The 12,555-nt window shown below is 36.7% G+C and overlaps 1 protein-coding gene across 1 annotated transcript in view; it reads left to right on the top strand.

Moving 5' to 3' along the window:
• Positions 1–12,555, top strand: part of IMPG1 (interphotoreceptor matrix proteoglycan 1) — a 56,888-nt gene that overhangs the window by 26,285 nt on the left and 18,048 nt on the right. The window contains exons 8-9 of the mRNA XM_088150340.1: positions 4,257–4,315; positions 10,428–10,448. Of these exons, the coding sequence (XP_088006466.1) occupies positions 4,257–4,315; positions 10,428–10,448 (80 nt within the window). The remainder of the gene's footprint in view (positions 1–4,256; positions 4,316–10,427; positions 10,449–12,555) is intronic.

Genomic DNA, 12,555 nt, shown 5'->3' with positions numbered 1-12,555 from the left:
TTGTCCTGTTTTAAGTAATTGGTAATATCACTGAGTTGCACAAAGTAAATTACAACCATTTCAATTAAACTCTCCCATCAAAAATAACAATAATAGCTGCTAGAGAACTATGGAAAAGGTCTACTAGATAGCCACTTGCCCTGCTTGCATTCAGAGCCAAGTATTAATAATCATCTCAGGGATGAGGTGAAAGACTTTAAAAAATACATTTTTCTGTGAAGGGACTTATAAATTAACATTAGCATTTGACACTGGGCCCAGAAGCCAACTCTGGGCTAGTGAAGGTGATAAAATACCAGGATAAAATAATAGAGCAGGTCAGCTCCAATCCTAGCCACCATACTTTGTACTAAAAGAAGTCTCCAGACTTTATTCAAGGGCAATCCTGTATATGATGCTTTGCCGTTACCTGTACAGAAGGTTACTAAGGCAGGAATCCCTGAAGCCAGGCTATTTCTACACAGGTAGGACAGTAGTTTGTGTACTCCCTTTATGACCTGCCGATCCAGGGAGGGAAACAAAATGAAATAAAGTTTACCAGCCATCTACCGTGCACCAGCAAGGCTTCCTATTTTTGATGGCCTGTCAGGTTTGGGGTGAGAAGTTGTTCAGCTCTGTCAGAGTATCTGTCTCACTGACTGAGCCATATGTTATGCACAGATATGAATTGTTATATAGATATGAAAGGCAGCAAGGAGAAGGACTAGGAAATTTGATTACTTCATGGGGAAGGCATGATGTGTCAATAGACAATTCCATATTGGAGCATCAGTTTATCCTTAAATATATCAGGGTAATAGCAGAAGTTACTGCATTATGTTGCAACTTATGTCTTACTATGGGGGACTTAACCTGATATATGCTGATTTCAGTAGGATAGTTTTTCATTAATATTGGAATGATGTTTATGCAACTGTTTCATGGAAAAGGTACCCAATTAAGAGTGATATTTAGATCATGATATGTGAAAGTGAGACAGCATTGTTTATTCCTTAAGGATTGCGTGTTGCTTATTCGTAAAACTCCCATGGCAATATCTTCCAATTATGAAGAATATGCATACCTTACAAGAGACTGCAAGCTTAGGACCTTTATACACATTATGAGATGATAACAGATCTATTGTTGGTGAAGGTGGTAGAGAAATATACCACAGATTTCCATAAGGGTATATATCTACAAGTTCTGTCAAAATAAATACCTTCAGCATGGATAGTTCCATTAATGGAATCCATCTTCCTCTTGTCAAGAAAAAACATCTGAAAAAAGTAAGATCACATTTGTGAGATATACGTTTTTTAAAAAAAGTGCATGTTTTGGAAAGTTGAATATGGAAAAAGATAACTATATTACAAAATGGCTTACGTGAGGAAATGACTGTTTTAAATTTCCATAACAAAATAAAATTTAATGGCATCAAAGAAATTTTGTAAAAAGGGGATCTATGGGAAGCTGCTTGTGAAAGATCCATAGGTAGTAAAAGTTTGGAAATGAAAACAAATGCAGATTTTTAACAGATTCTTAAAAAGAAAAAACTGATCCACAGAATATAGCCTCATCACTGCAGATCATAAACTATCAAATTTCTGCATCTGCATGTCTCTATGAGAGGTCTGTACTACTGTCCTGCACCTCATCTCCTATAATGTTCTTACTAGGCATGACATGTTTCTCCACCAGAATAACACTCACTGCCAGCATCTCTACAACAGATTGTAGGCCTACCTAGTCAGCAGAGCACATTACACCTACGTGCTATTAGGAAAAATTATTTGACCCCTAATCAGGAATTAATGGACAATTCTCTACAGTAATTGTATTAAAACAATAAACCTAATGATCAATTTAAATACAGCTGTTGAATGAAATTAACTACTGACCAGCCAGAAAACGGAAAAGCATGCATCTTCTCTGGTCATTCTCTGGCCATTATTCTCCTTCCTCTGAGCTAGAATGAAGCTAGCATGTGTATATCATTATGATTAACTGATGCTTCATTAGATGGTTGAGAGCCAGCAAGTAATGATTTGAAGCTTGCTTAGCAGAACTTAACTTAAGCAGAAGTTAATACAGCAGATGTGAAGGGAGTATTCTTTTTGCCTTTTGAATTCCCAGATCAGTTTCAAATGTGAGGCTCATTTAAGCAGCTTTAAAAGAACTTAAAACTTTCTTCTGAAATATGTTCCTTTGCAAAGTTGTAAACAAAATCCCCACCCCAATTTTTCTGCATACCAAGGAGCGTCAGAATTAATAATCTACTTGTCCAGCATTATGATATGGGTTAAGGTACATTTGCGTTTTAAAATGAGATTTCAGACAAATAAATAATCTTTACAGTTTCAGCCTAAATCAATATACATTTAGACTGAAACTGAATCTATTTTCAGTTCTCCTGAAAGTATGTCTTCAGAGTGAAGCATTAATCAATGGAACAGGCATCTATAGATTTGCCCCTTATGTATAGATTCCATACTTTCCTTCAGAGAGATTCTAGGGCTGTTTTCTTCATGCTATCCTTGTCCATGCTGCCTGGGAGATAATGGGAGTAGTAGTACAGAACACCCTGGACGGTGTCAGGTCAGGGAAGGATGTTCTAGAAAATGCAATGTGTGGGCTTAACAGGGTATAATTTTTATATGATTTAGTTGTCAATTCACCATATGTAGTAGAAAGTGTCATTGTATCTGTTATGTTTCATAGATATTAGCACCACTTCATGGTTTCACAATAGGGGGCAGGACAGATTTAACTGGTATATTCACATTACCTTTTTGGCACAACCACCAAGAAAAAGTTGGAGGGGCAGAAATTTGCATTCCTTGTGGCCTACCAGTATGTGAATTTTCATGGTCTTGACTAATAGGATGGTACCCATCCTGTGGATGGGAATGAGTATACTTGTGTTCTGTTTCTGCTAATGTTCCCTCTTCATGCAAAGGTAGTTTCTTTTTGATGCTCTATGTGTATAGATCAAAACTGCACAGCTGAGAACGATTTACTGTACCTTGTCCTTTTGACCCACGTGTGTTGGATTGTGTACTCCCAGGCCATTTTAAGGCATTCTATCCTTACAGGAATTTGCAGGATAGCAGAGGCTTGGCAGGGGAGCAGAGCACTGGGAACTGTATTTGTTCTCCACAATGCAATAGCTATATGGGAGAAAGTCCAGCCTATGGTTAACCCCCTATCAACTAGTTATGTATATGTTAATTATCATTTTGGAAAGCATAGTTTATATCTTTGATGATCAACAATTCTGAGGGCCCAGTTAGGTCAACTAGAATATTTATTCATTTATTTGATATTTTTAACAAAATAAAATATTTTCCAGAGAGGAGGGAAGGTTTTGTTTAACTGCCTTCTCTTGGAGGGCATGTGAATTAATCACATTCCAGTTTCTAGAGATAACACCTCCATATTGTATTTTCCACCTAATTTTGGCAGCTCATTCAGTAAAGGGAATTTAAAAGTGTTCACAATACTTCTTCGTAGATAGAGAGATGATGCATAGACTGAACAAGATGTAACTATTATCACATAATTTGCTTCATGCTAGGGATGAAGTTGTTTTACATGGATCTAATAGCATCCCTTCTCAGGTGTTGCAGAGTTGAGAGATAAAAAATGATTGCCCAGAAGACATATCCACTGATTTAGAACTGCAGATCATGTGATTATGGAAACCAAATCATATTTTATTTGGCAGCAAAGTTATTACTGCAACCAATTCAACACTGAATAGCTGCAGCACATCTACTGCATCTTAAATTGTTTCAGTGCGCTTTTCTGAAGATATGTGTTTTACCTCAGTGAATGTATGTATTTAGAGATACATCTAAAATGGTAAAATGACAAAAGCTCATCATATATTTTGGAATTAAATTTGCCCTTGAAATCTTGTAGCCTAGCTTAAACGATACCCTTCATGAAATTATTGGAAATACAAATGTGAATAATTAAAAAAGAATGGCTTGATAAAAATAGTTGCAACATAGACTGAGCTTTATCCATTAATCCAAATGATATTTAGGCATTTCCAAGTTAGAATACTTAACTCCATTAATTATAGAACAGAAGCAAGTTCCGCAATGGTCTTTCTAAATTCCAGGGTTGTGTTTTACAAATGTTAGAATAGGGTCTGTTGGGAATAAATGCTGGGAGTAAATACTAAATAAGCATTTGAGTTAGCATTTGTTAATTCCTCTGACTGAGGAATGAGCCATAATTAACTTCACTTTTTATTTTCTCTCTAATAGATGCAAAAGATATTTGAGAAACTTGCAGGTTTCAAAGAAATCCGTGTCTTAGGATTTAGGTAAGCAACGGCATGATTTGCATTCCAATTACAATGACTGTACTACCAATTGTCAATATTTACCTTTAAAGTGACAAGGCTGTTGTTATTATTTATTTACTGCATTTATATCCTGCCTTTTCTGTGAGATCTCAAGGCAATGTATACAAGGATCTCCCTTCATTTTGTCTCTGTAACAACCATAGGAAGTACCATGGGCTGAGAAAAAGTGAATAGTCCAAGTTCCCCGATGAAATCTGTGATCAAATGAGGACTTGAACTAAGGTCCAGCCCCTTGTACTATGTTTACACTTTCTCCCTTTCTTTTGTTAGAAGAAGTTGTCTGGAGTTGACTGAGCTGCCTTTCTTTTTAAACCTTTGGGGAACCTCTGATGCCATTATTATTGGCAGTAGTAGTAGTTTAATTGAAAATATTTCTAAATGAATTTATGGCTTGCAGATTATTGAAGAAATTGGTAAGGTTTTGGGATCACAAGCAGTTTCAAAAGATAATGTAACTACAGTTTAACTTATAAGCTTGCATGCATTTCTTTGCCATTGTAGAATTGGTTATATCAATTATTATTAATTATACTTTATTGGCTTCTATTAATATTTGTAGAATAATATACAGTAAGTAGTTTGAAGTCACTAATCCTGAAACTGAAGTTAGCAAGGCCAGGTTCCTCCTCAATCCCAAAATTATCTATGAATATAATTCTTAATTTCTCTCTGAATGAATGAACAGCTATGATTGACTGAGAAAAAAGCGAGATGACTTAAAAGACAGGCTAGAAATACATTAGATAAATAACTGGTAGTAATGTATTTCTGGCCTTTTAAGTAATATACAATTTAAATGGAAAATGTGTGATTCTAATGCAGAGGAAGTGTGAAGTGAAGTGAGCAGGAGAGGAGAGTGACTTGGAATAATAACATGGCACAACAACAACTTTCCCTAAACTGACCTTTCCTCAAGACTTTTCCAGGCCATTAGGCTGATGCTATCATCTAATATTCATTGGCAGTCACCGATGTTCATATGTCTCAAATGGACCTACTGAGGTTGACATCTTATCTGTCCCTTCCCATCATAGGAAAAATTGGTTTTCAGCTAGGGCCTTCCTACTGCAATTAATTTTGCAACAACCACACAACTATAAACAGCATTTTGAGATTTTTTTCTAATCATACCCATCACACTTTTCCCTCTCAGAGTAAGCAACATTATACAGAGTAAAGAAAAGGAGTAAGAAATAGTAAGTAGTGAACAAAACAATAATAGTAATAGTAATAGTAATAATAATAATAATACTGTAAAACATGAGGTTGAAATGAAATGAAATGAAATGAAATATAATTAAATCTATTACACCAATTTCATTCATTAGATCTCTCCGTACTTTTATATCCTTGCCAAACATTTTTGCTTCTACCATGTCCACACCACATGCACAATTCATATTGCCCTTTGCTTCTTAAACTTCTCATTACTTTTTTGGGCATGATTTCATTAATTTCCTGCAACAACAGCTTCCACTTTTCTCAGTCCAGTCATTCTTCCTTCATATATTTGTTCTGCAGTTGGGTTCTTGTTCTTTTTTTCTGTACAATAAAACCACTTCAATGTACTTATTTCATCCTTGTCACTCCCTTTTGACCAGTCCACATTTCTTTATCATCCATTCATTCTTGGCCTTGTCTCTTCTTGATTTACTGCTCACACTTCTTAAGTACCCTATCCTCACATACGTTTATTTTATGTTTCTCCTGACATACACAATTCTTACTTTGATATAACAAAATAGCACAAATACACTCTTATAAACAGCCATTTTTGCTTCTTTTCACAAATGTTCATTCCTCACAACATAGTACCCACTATCTTTCTACTAGCATTCCCGTATCTTAATTTTGTTTGTTTTCCCATTGTTGGTAAACATTCTACCAAAGTACACAAATTCATCTATGCCATCTAGTTTTTTTGCTATTTATGTATGATTTGTAATAATTTATTCTAATTTCCCTGTGAAACACAACTACCTTGGTCTTCAGTATATTTAATTTTCAGAACCCTGCTCCTGGTTGTATTGTACAAGCTTTCTAAAATTAGCCATAAATCATTCAACTTCTCAGCCAACAACATGGCCTCATCCACATAGCAAAGTACCAATACATTCACATCCCCAAACAGCAACCTTTAACATTAAATTTATTAAATTTCATTATTAACTAATTAATGTTTAGTTTAGTTTAATTTAGTTTAGTTGTCACTCAACTCTATTATGTTTATGGTTGGCATACAGTACAATATAAAAAATGTAAAATAAAACAATCTACACAATAAAATAATACAAAAATAATTTCTGGAGAAAACCACTATCTTGTTAATTAAACAACAAACAATAGGCTCACCACCCAGTCTAGTCCAAGGCCTGGGGAAAGAACCAGATCTGACTCAGCTAAATGAAGTCAGAGTGGGAACCATACAAATTTCTGGGGCAATGTCATTGCAGAGCGCAAGTGCTATGACACAGAAATCCCACATCCTGGTTCCCATCAGGTGGCATTGCATAATTGATGGGACTTGGCACATGCCAACTCTTCTGAACCATCTTGGGCAAACAGCAAGTATAGAAGGCCAGGCAGTGTCTGAATTAGAGACTGTCTTCCAAGCCAGAATACTGCTGCCCACAGGCTGCCACCTAGGAGGTCCATGTAATGTGCTAACACAACTCAGGATACATTATTCCTTTCTTCTAAATAAACAAATGTTGATTCTTTCTTGGTTTTTCTCTTTATCCAATAATGACTCTATATAAAACTGAGAGGGGTTAAAAACAGATGTGGAAGAAAAATGGAAATTATTGTAGCTAGGCAAAATGCCATGCATTCCTTACCTTATCCAAATCACAAATCAAGGCATTGATATCAGCTTGTTGGCTGCAATTTGGGTATAACTTATTAGACACCCAGATGATTTTTTGCATTCCACTCAAGGTCAGAAGTGGTATCACCTTCAGTGGAACGTTCCTCGTATCTATTTTACCCTTTCCTAGTCCCTGAGGGTAAAATAAGCAGTTTGTTAATGTTCCTGGTATCTATATTTGTATGCTTTTCATTTCCACACCCACACCCACACACACACACACAAATGTTCTGTTCAGGAGATATAAAATAATTTTAAATGAATACCGTAAGATGATTTTCTTTTTAAACTTGACAAAAGCAAAGCTCTTTCTCCTCTCTTTTTTATTTTTTATTTTTTTCTGTTCTGGCATATTGTTGCTTAGCATTTTGTCCAAACTCAAATAAGACATGGTCAAAACAAAACGGAAAGGACAATGATCCTGAATTCTGGATAAGATAAAACCAAATCCCAAGCAACTATAACAAATAAGTGAATTAATGTTAATAATAGTCCAATATGCTATATTACATGCAATAGTGTCACACTGACATGAGCCAGTGAAGTCTTTGATTATTGTAATGCTTATTCAGAGCTTTAACTAATTTAATAAATGCCCAAAGAATGTCCTCATTAGCATTCATTACATTTCAATAGTGTGGGAATGACGAGCTGCTTAAGATGCTATCAAAGAGAAACCCTGATCATTTTACCCACATAGGTTCTGGCACATCTCTACTGCTCCCCCAGTTACACTCACTGTGTAGGAACTAATGATCAGAACTCCAGTTCCTCACAGTTGACATTTACAACGGTGTAACCATTTGCAGGTTCATTAGAGTACAATATTTGTGCTGGAGGGGGAGGGCGCCTAGTTCCCCTGCTCTCTTCCTCTGTAATCAGTAAGTATGTATTAATGGTGACCTTGTTTTACATTTCAGAGTAGTCATGTCAATATGCCATGGGACATGAGTCAAATTATTTTCCTCCTTAATCTATTGTTCTGCTTTCATGGTTGTCTTTTTCATCACATATTTTCTACTCTGCTACCAATCCCAGAGTGCAAAGCTTATCATGAGAAATGCCCCAGGAGTTCAGCTGTAGATGATGCAGAATAGAAGGGAAAACTAGCAAAGGCAGCACCTTAGATTGCTGCCTTAGTGGTTGCCTCCACAATAAGGCCCTTTACAACACAACTCTTTACTATTCAGAAGGGAAGCCTATTGAATTCAGTGGAACTTTCTCTCAGGTAAAGAGGTCACAGTTTGTAGGTCTTGAGGAATCAAAGCTGTGTTATGTGGAGTCCTTGAGGTTCTCTGAGCTTGGTTCTTTTCTTGCAATCGTTTCATTACCCGGCTAGGTAACGTCTTCAGTGCTAAAATGGGATGGGGTTTGCTCTCTATTTATGTGCTGTGGCCTGCCTTGCCAGTGCTGGTGGGAGTGGGGGTTTGGTTTTGCTCCTCTGGTAGTTCCTTGATTAGCATATGTTTGCTGCTTGATTGTATGCCTGGTGGTAACCTTTGCTTATCTGGGTGATGATTGCTGGTGATTGATTGCTGGTGAGGCGACCTTCTGGTCTTTTGTCTCTTTTGAATAGTATGTAGATGCTGTTAATCTCTGTGTTAATTAGCTAGAACTGGAATATCATTTAACATAGTGCTGCTTCATCTGGCAGCAACTCACCTTGTGGATAGAATCTTTCTACAATGTTCATTCAGGGAGGGTTCCACTTAGCAAAGCCATCGAACAGAGGTCCCCTAACCTTTAAAATAAGCGTTTTAATTATTCCACTGTTTCATTTGGGCAGTCCTGGAACTTTTACTACTAGGTTCCTTGGATTTTTTCCCTTTCTTTTCAAAATTTTGAAAGTTTTGCAGTGAAAAAGTAAATATACTCAAGGAAAATACTAATGGAAGTAGCCCAGCACCATGAAGATCAGAATTAGAATATAATTCATTTTAGTGAACAAAACTGCATTTCTGCCCATTAGCCCTCAAAAGCATCTACCTAGAAAATTTGGCAGTGTAAATTTATTTTGAATTTTAAAAACTCAGAACAGGAAAATAACATAGACGACACTGAAATTCAACAAAGCATCAATAGCATAATCTAAATTATCCAGGAAAGAAACAAATTAACAAAACTAAATAGCTAATTTCAAAGTAAGTAGTAAACTAGATATTTGCATTCTTTGCCCTAAAGCAGAACCTGAGAGAGCAGAACCCTGTGTAGCTGCTTCCCGTTTTCCCCTTGTGATATGGAAACAATATAGGTCCTGAACTTCTTAACAGTTCTGATATTCAGTGTTCTGATCTATACCAACATGACTTTAACTCAAAATAGAGTAATTGAACTTCTGCAGGACATTGCCAATAGAAATAACAGCACACAGGACATATTGTGTGTGCCTATGTATTTATTGGCCAAAATAAATCTTACCTTAGCTGCTTCCCTGGCAAAATTAATATATAAATATAAGGAAATTGTTAATGAAGAGTTGCCCTATTAAAGTTACATGTTTCCTATAATTGCTAGAAACTGAATCCTAACAATGCTGATTGCTTCCAAGGAAAAAAAGGGCTCTTTCTTTTGGTACCTTCTTACCAGGTGTGTCCACAGAGGGGTCAGAAGGTGGCTCTGACAGCACATTCAAAGCCCCAACTTTTTCACATACAAATACAATACAGTACAAAATACTTTAATGACCAAGTATAAAATATATACAAGGAATTTGTCTTCGGTGACAAACAGCAAGATCAACGGTGCATTTGGATAACAACAGAAAATTAATAAACAGTAACAATAACACTGCCCAGTAAAATAACACGTATTGCACAATCACAGCCATCTTCTTGATTTTTTTGACAACACCCCTGCCAGACACCCCTGCTTTCTACACATAGCCTTTGTTAGCAGAAAGAAAGCTTTTCTGGAAGAGCACCAGAAAATGGTGTGTAAAAGATGACCCAAGAGAGAATGATTGGGAAAAAAGAACTTAAAGAAGTTACAACCTTTTGCCACCAGAATGGAAGGAGTAATGGTGGTGAATTAAACAATTGTAATGATAGCAATCAGGCTTTCCCTCTTATCATCATTTTGGTGTGAAAGTTGCAGATTGTACCATAAACAAGAAATATATGCCCACACAGTTTAATGGTTTGATTTTTTCCCCCTTTTGCTTTTGAAATGCTTCCATCTGTCCTGTCGCTGTATGCTGAACTGAAGACAGAAGAAGGAAAAAGATGGGTAACTTTCCTGCAGGTTTTTTTAATAGGTGATATATAATTAGTTATAGCAGTAATATTAAATAAGTAACCTTGTTTTCTTTTAATTACAGAAAGAAATCTTTTCTTTAAATGACACTGTGCAGTATGGGCAAATAGAATTGCGTAGATAGCAAAAGCCAGTGCTATCTCCAAGACCTAGTACAAAATGGGTTTAGTGTAATATGGATAAACTTCTGTGAAACAGAGCAAAATGTTGGGCTTCCACATTCCCACATTCCTACATAATTGGCAACAGGCCTTAACCAGGATGTAGTTTTCCTTTCCCCAAATGCTTGACTTATTGTTGCATATATTTCAGGAACCATGGATCCTCAAAGTTGCCCCCTCTAGAAATTTGGACTTCAGAATTCTCCTTTCAGCTCTGTGACTGCTGAGAATGTTGAGAACTGAAGTTCATGCAGCTGGAGGGCACCCAGCTTGAGGAAAGCTTGTTAAAGGCTTTGCTAAACCAAGATCTAATATTATACGATTTGTTGCTGGTTTGTTCAGCAATTGATGACAATTTATTTTAAACTTTAAACTCCATGTATAAAACAAGATCAGATCCCAGTCATGTCTTCTTTTCATTCAGGCCAGAGGAAAGATGGGGAGGTGGGGGAAGTGCTAAGTCTGTGGTTTGTTCATATTTGCTGAGGCCTACTAAAACAACCCAATTCCTTTTCTTTCCTCTTGAGATGGCCATCACTCAGAAATCATAACCTTCATCCTCTTTTCAGGACAAGAGCAAAACAAATGCATTATGCATCTCCTTGGAAAAATGCTATGTAAAAAGCAAACTGCTTCCTTGGCTCCTTTTATGAAACTTTGAAATATTGATTCACAAAATGAAATTGTCCAAGGGGTAGATTTTTTTCCAGATCTCATGGGGCCTACTCAGCAACTATTGATTTTCAATGAAACATGAAAGCTTTTTTGAAGCCTGTGTGCTTCACTGTTTCAAGTATTTTTGCAATAGAAAGCAAAATGTATGCCACACTCCAATGTCTCTCCTTCCCTTCCATGATTTGCCATTGCAGAGGATTTTTTTTTTAAAAAAGGAGTTCAAAGATACTCGTTTGTTTTTTTTCTTTGCTATTTTAAAAGAATGTAATTTGTACTAAAATAGTTGCCTGTGCAGAATTGTCATTGTGCTGGAGCATGGCATGAGGACACTCTTAATACATTAATAAAATTGACATGGAAATCCCTAACTCTTAAAACAAAGAGTTATTTTGGAAATCTGTATCATACCCATCAATTCTCTGAGGTCGGGGTGTGATTATCCAGCAGCAAGGGAAAGACTGTGTTTGCATAGCCACTTCCTTATTATTTAATATAAATCCCAATATAGAACAAGTCTTGTGTCCTACTGATCTATCTCTTCCTTCTTTTCTACTCATAAACTGCTGCAGCAAATAGGACAGAACCAGTCCTTTACATTTTACCATCCTACTCTCAAGGGCTTATCATTGTTCCACAATCATTAGCGCTAGTTTTAATTCAACAGCAGAATTGCAAAATCCTTCCAACTGGCACTGGATGAGGAAGATTGCCTTGTGTTTGCTGGAACTGAACACCAAACCATTGGCGCTGTGTGCTCCAGGGCTAGAGGATCTAGAATTCCTGATGTCATCTGTGTCCTTTTCAATTGGCTATACAAGCACTTCATGCCCTTGAGAGAGGTTGGAAAGAGAACATTCCACTCCAGAAGGAATTTTATTTTTTCAGTGGCCCCTGACCCTCCTGGATGCCCCCCTCCCAGCTGCTCTGCACTGATCTCAGAAACTAAACAGCCAACCCTGGGTGCTTGGCAAACCTGGGAGGTTTAGGAAACATCCTGAGGGGAAGCAATGGGCCAGCCTTGTGAATAAAACTGCACAAAACTCCATAGGCCACCAGAAGACCACTTCAGTTTGAAGGCTGATCAGAACAGAAATATGGAGTCAAAATCATTAAATCAGATAAATAAGTAAATGGCTCAGAGAATGGCAATGTGTGAGATCCCCCCACCCATTAGATTTTCCTACAGGTAATTGATTTCCTATCTTTAACAAATTCAGGGACTTAAAAGAAAAATAGTTTAAAAA

Source organism: Python bivittatus, unplaced genomic scaffold (assembly GCF_059951505.1).
Source record: "Python bivittatus isolate LINGU-HERP-01145 unplaced genomic scaffold, Pbiv_v1 ctg000020_np1212, whole genome shotgun sequence".
NCBI lineage: Eukaryota > Metazoa > Chordata > Lepidosauria > Squamata > Pythonidae > Python > Python bivittatus.
Note: the sequence above shows the minus strand (reverse complement) of the source record. Positions and strands in the feature narration are given on the sequence as shown.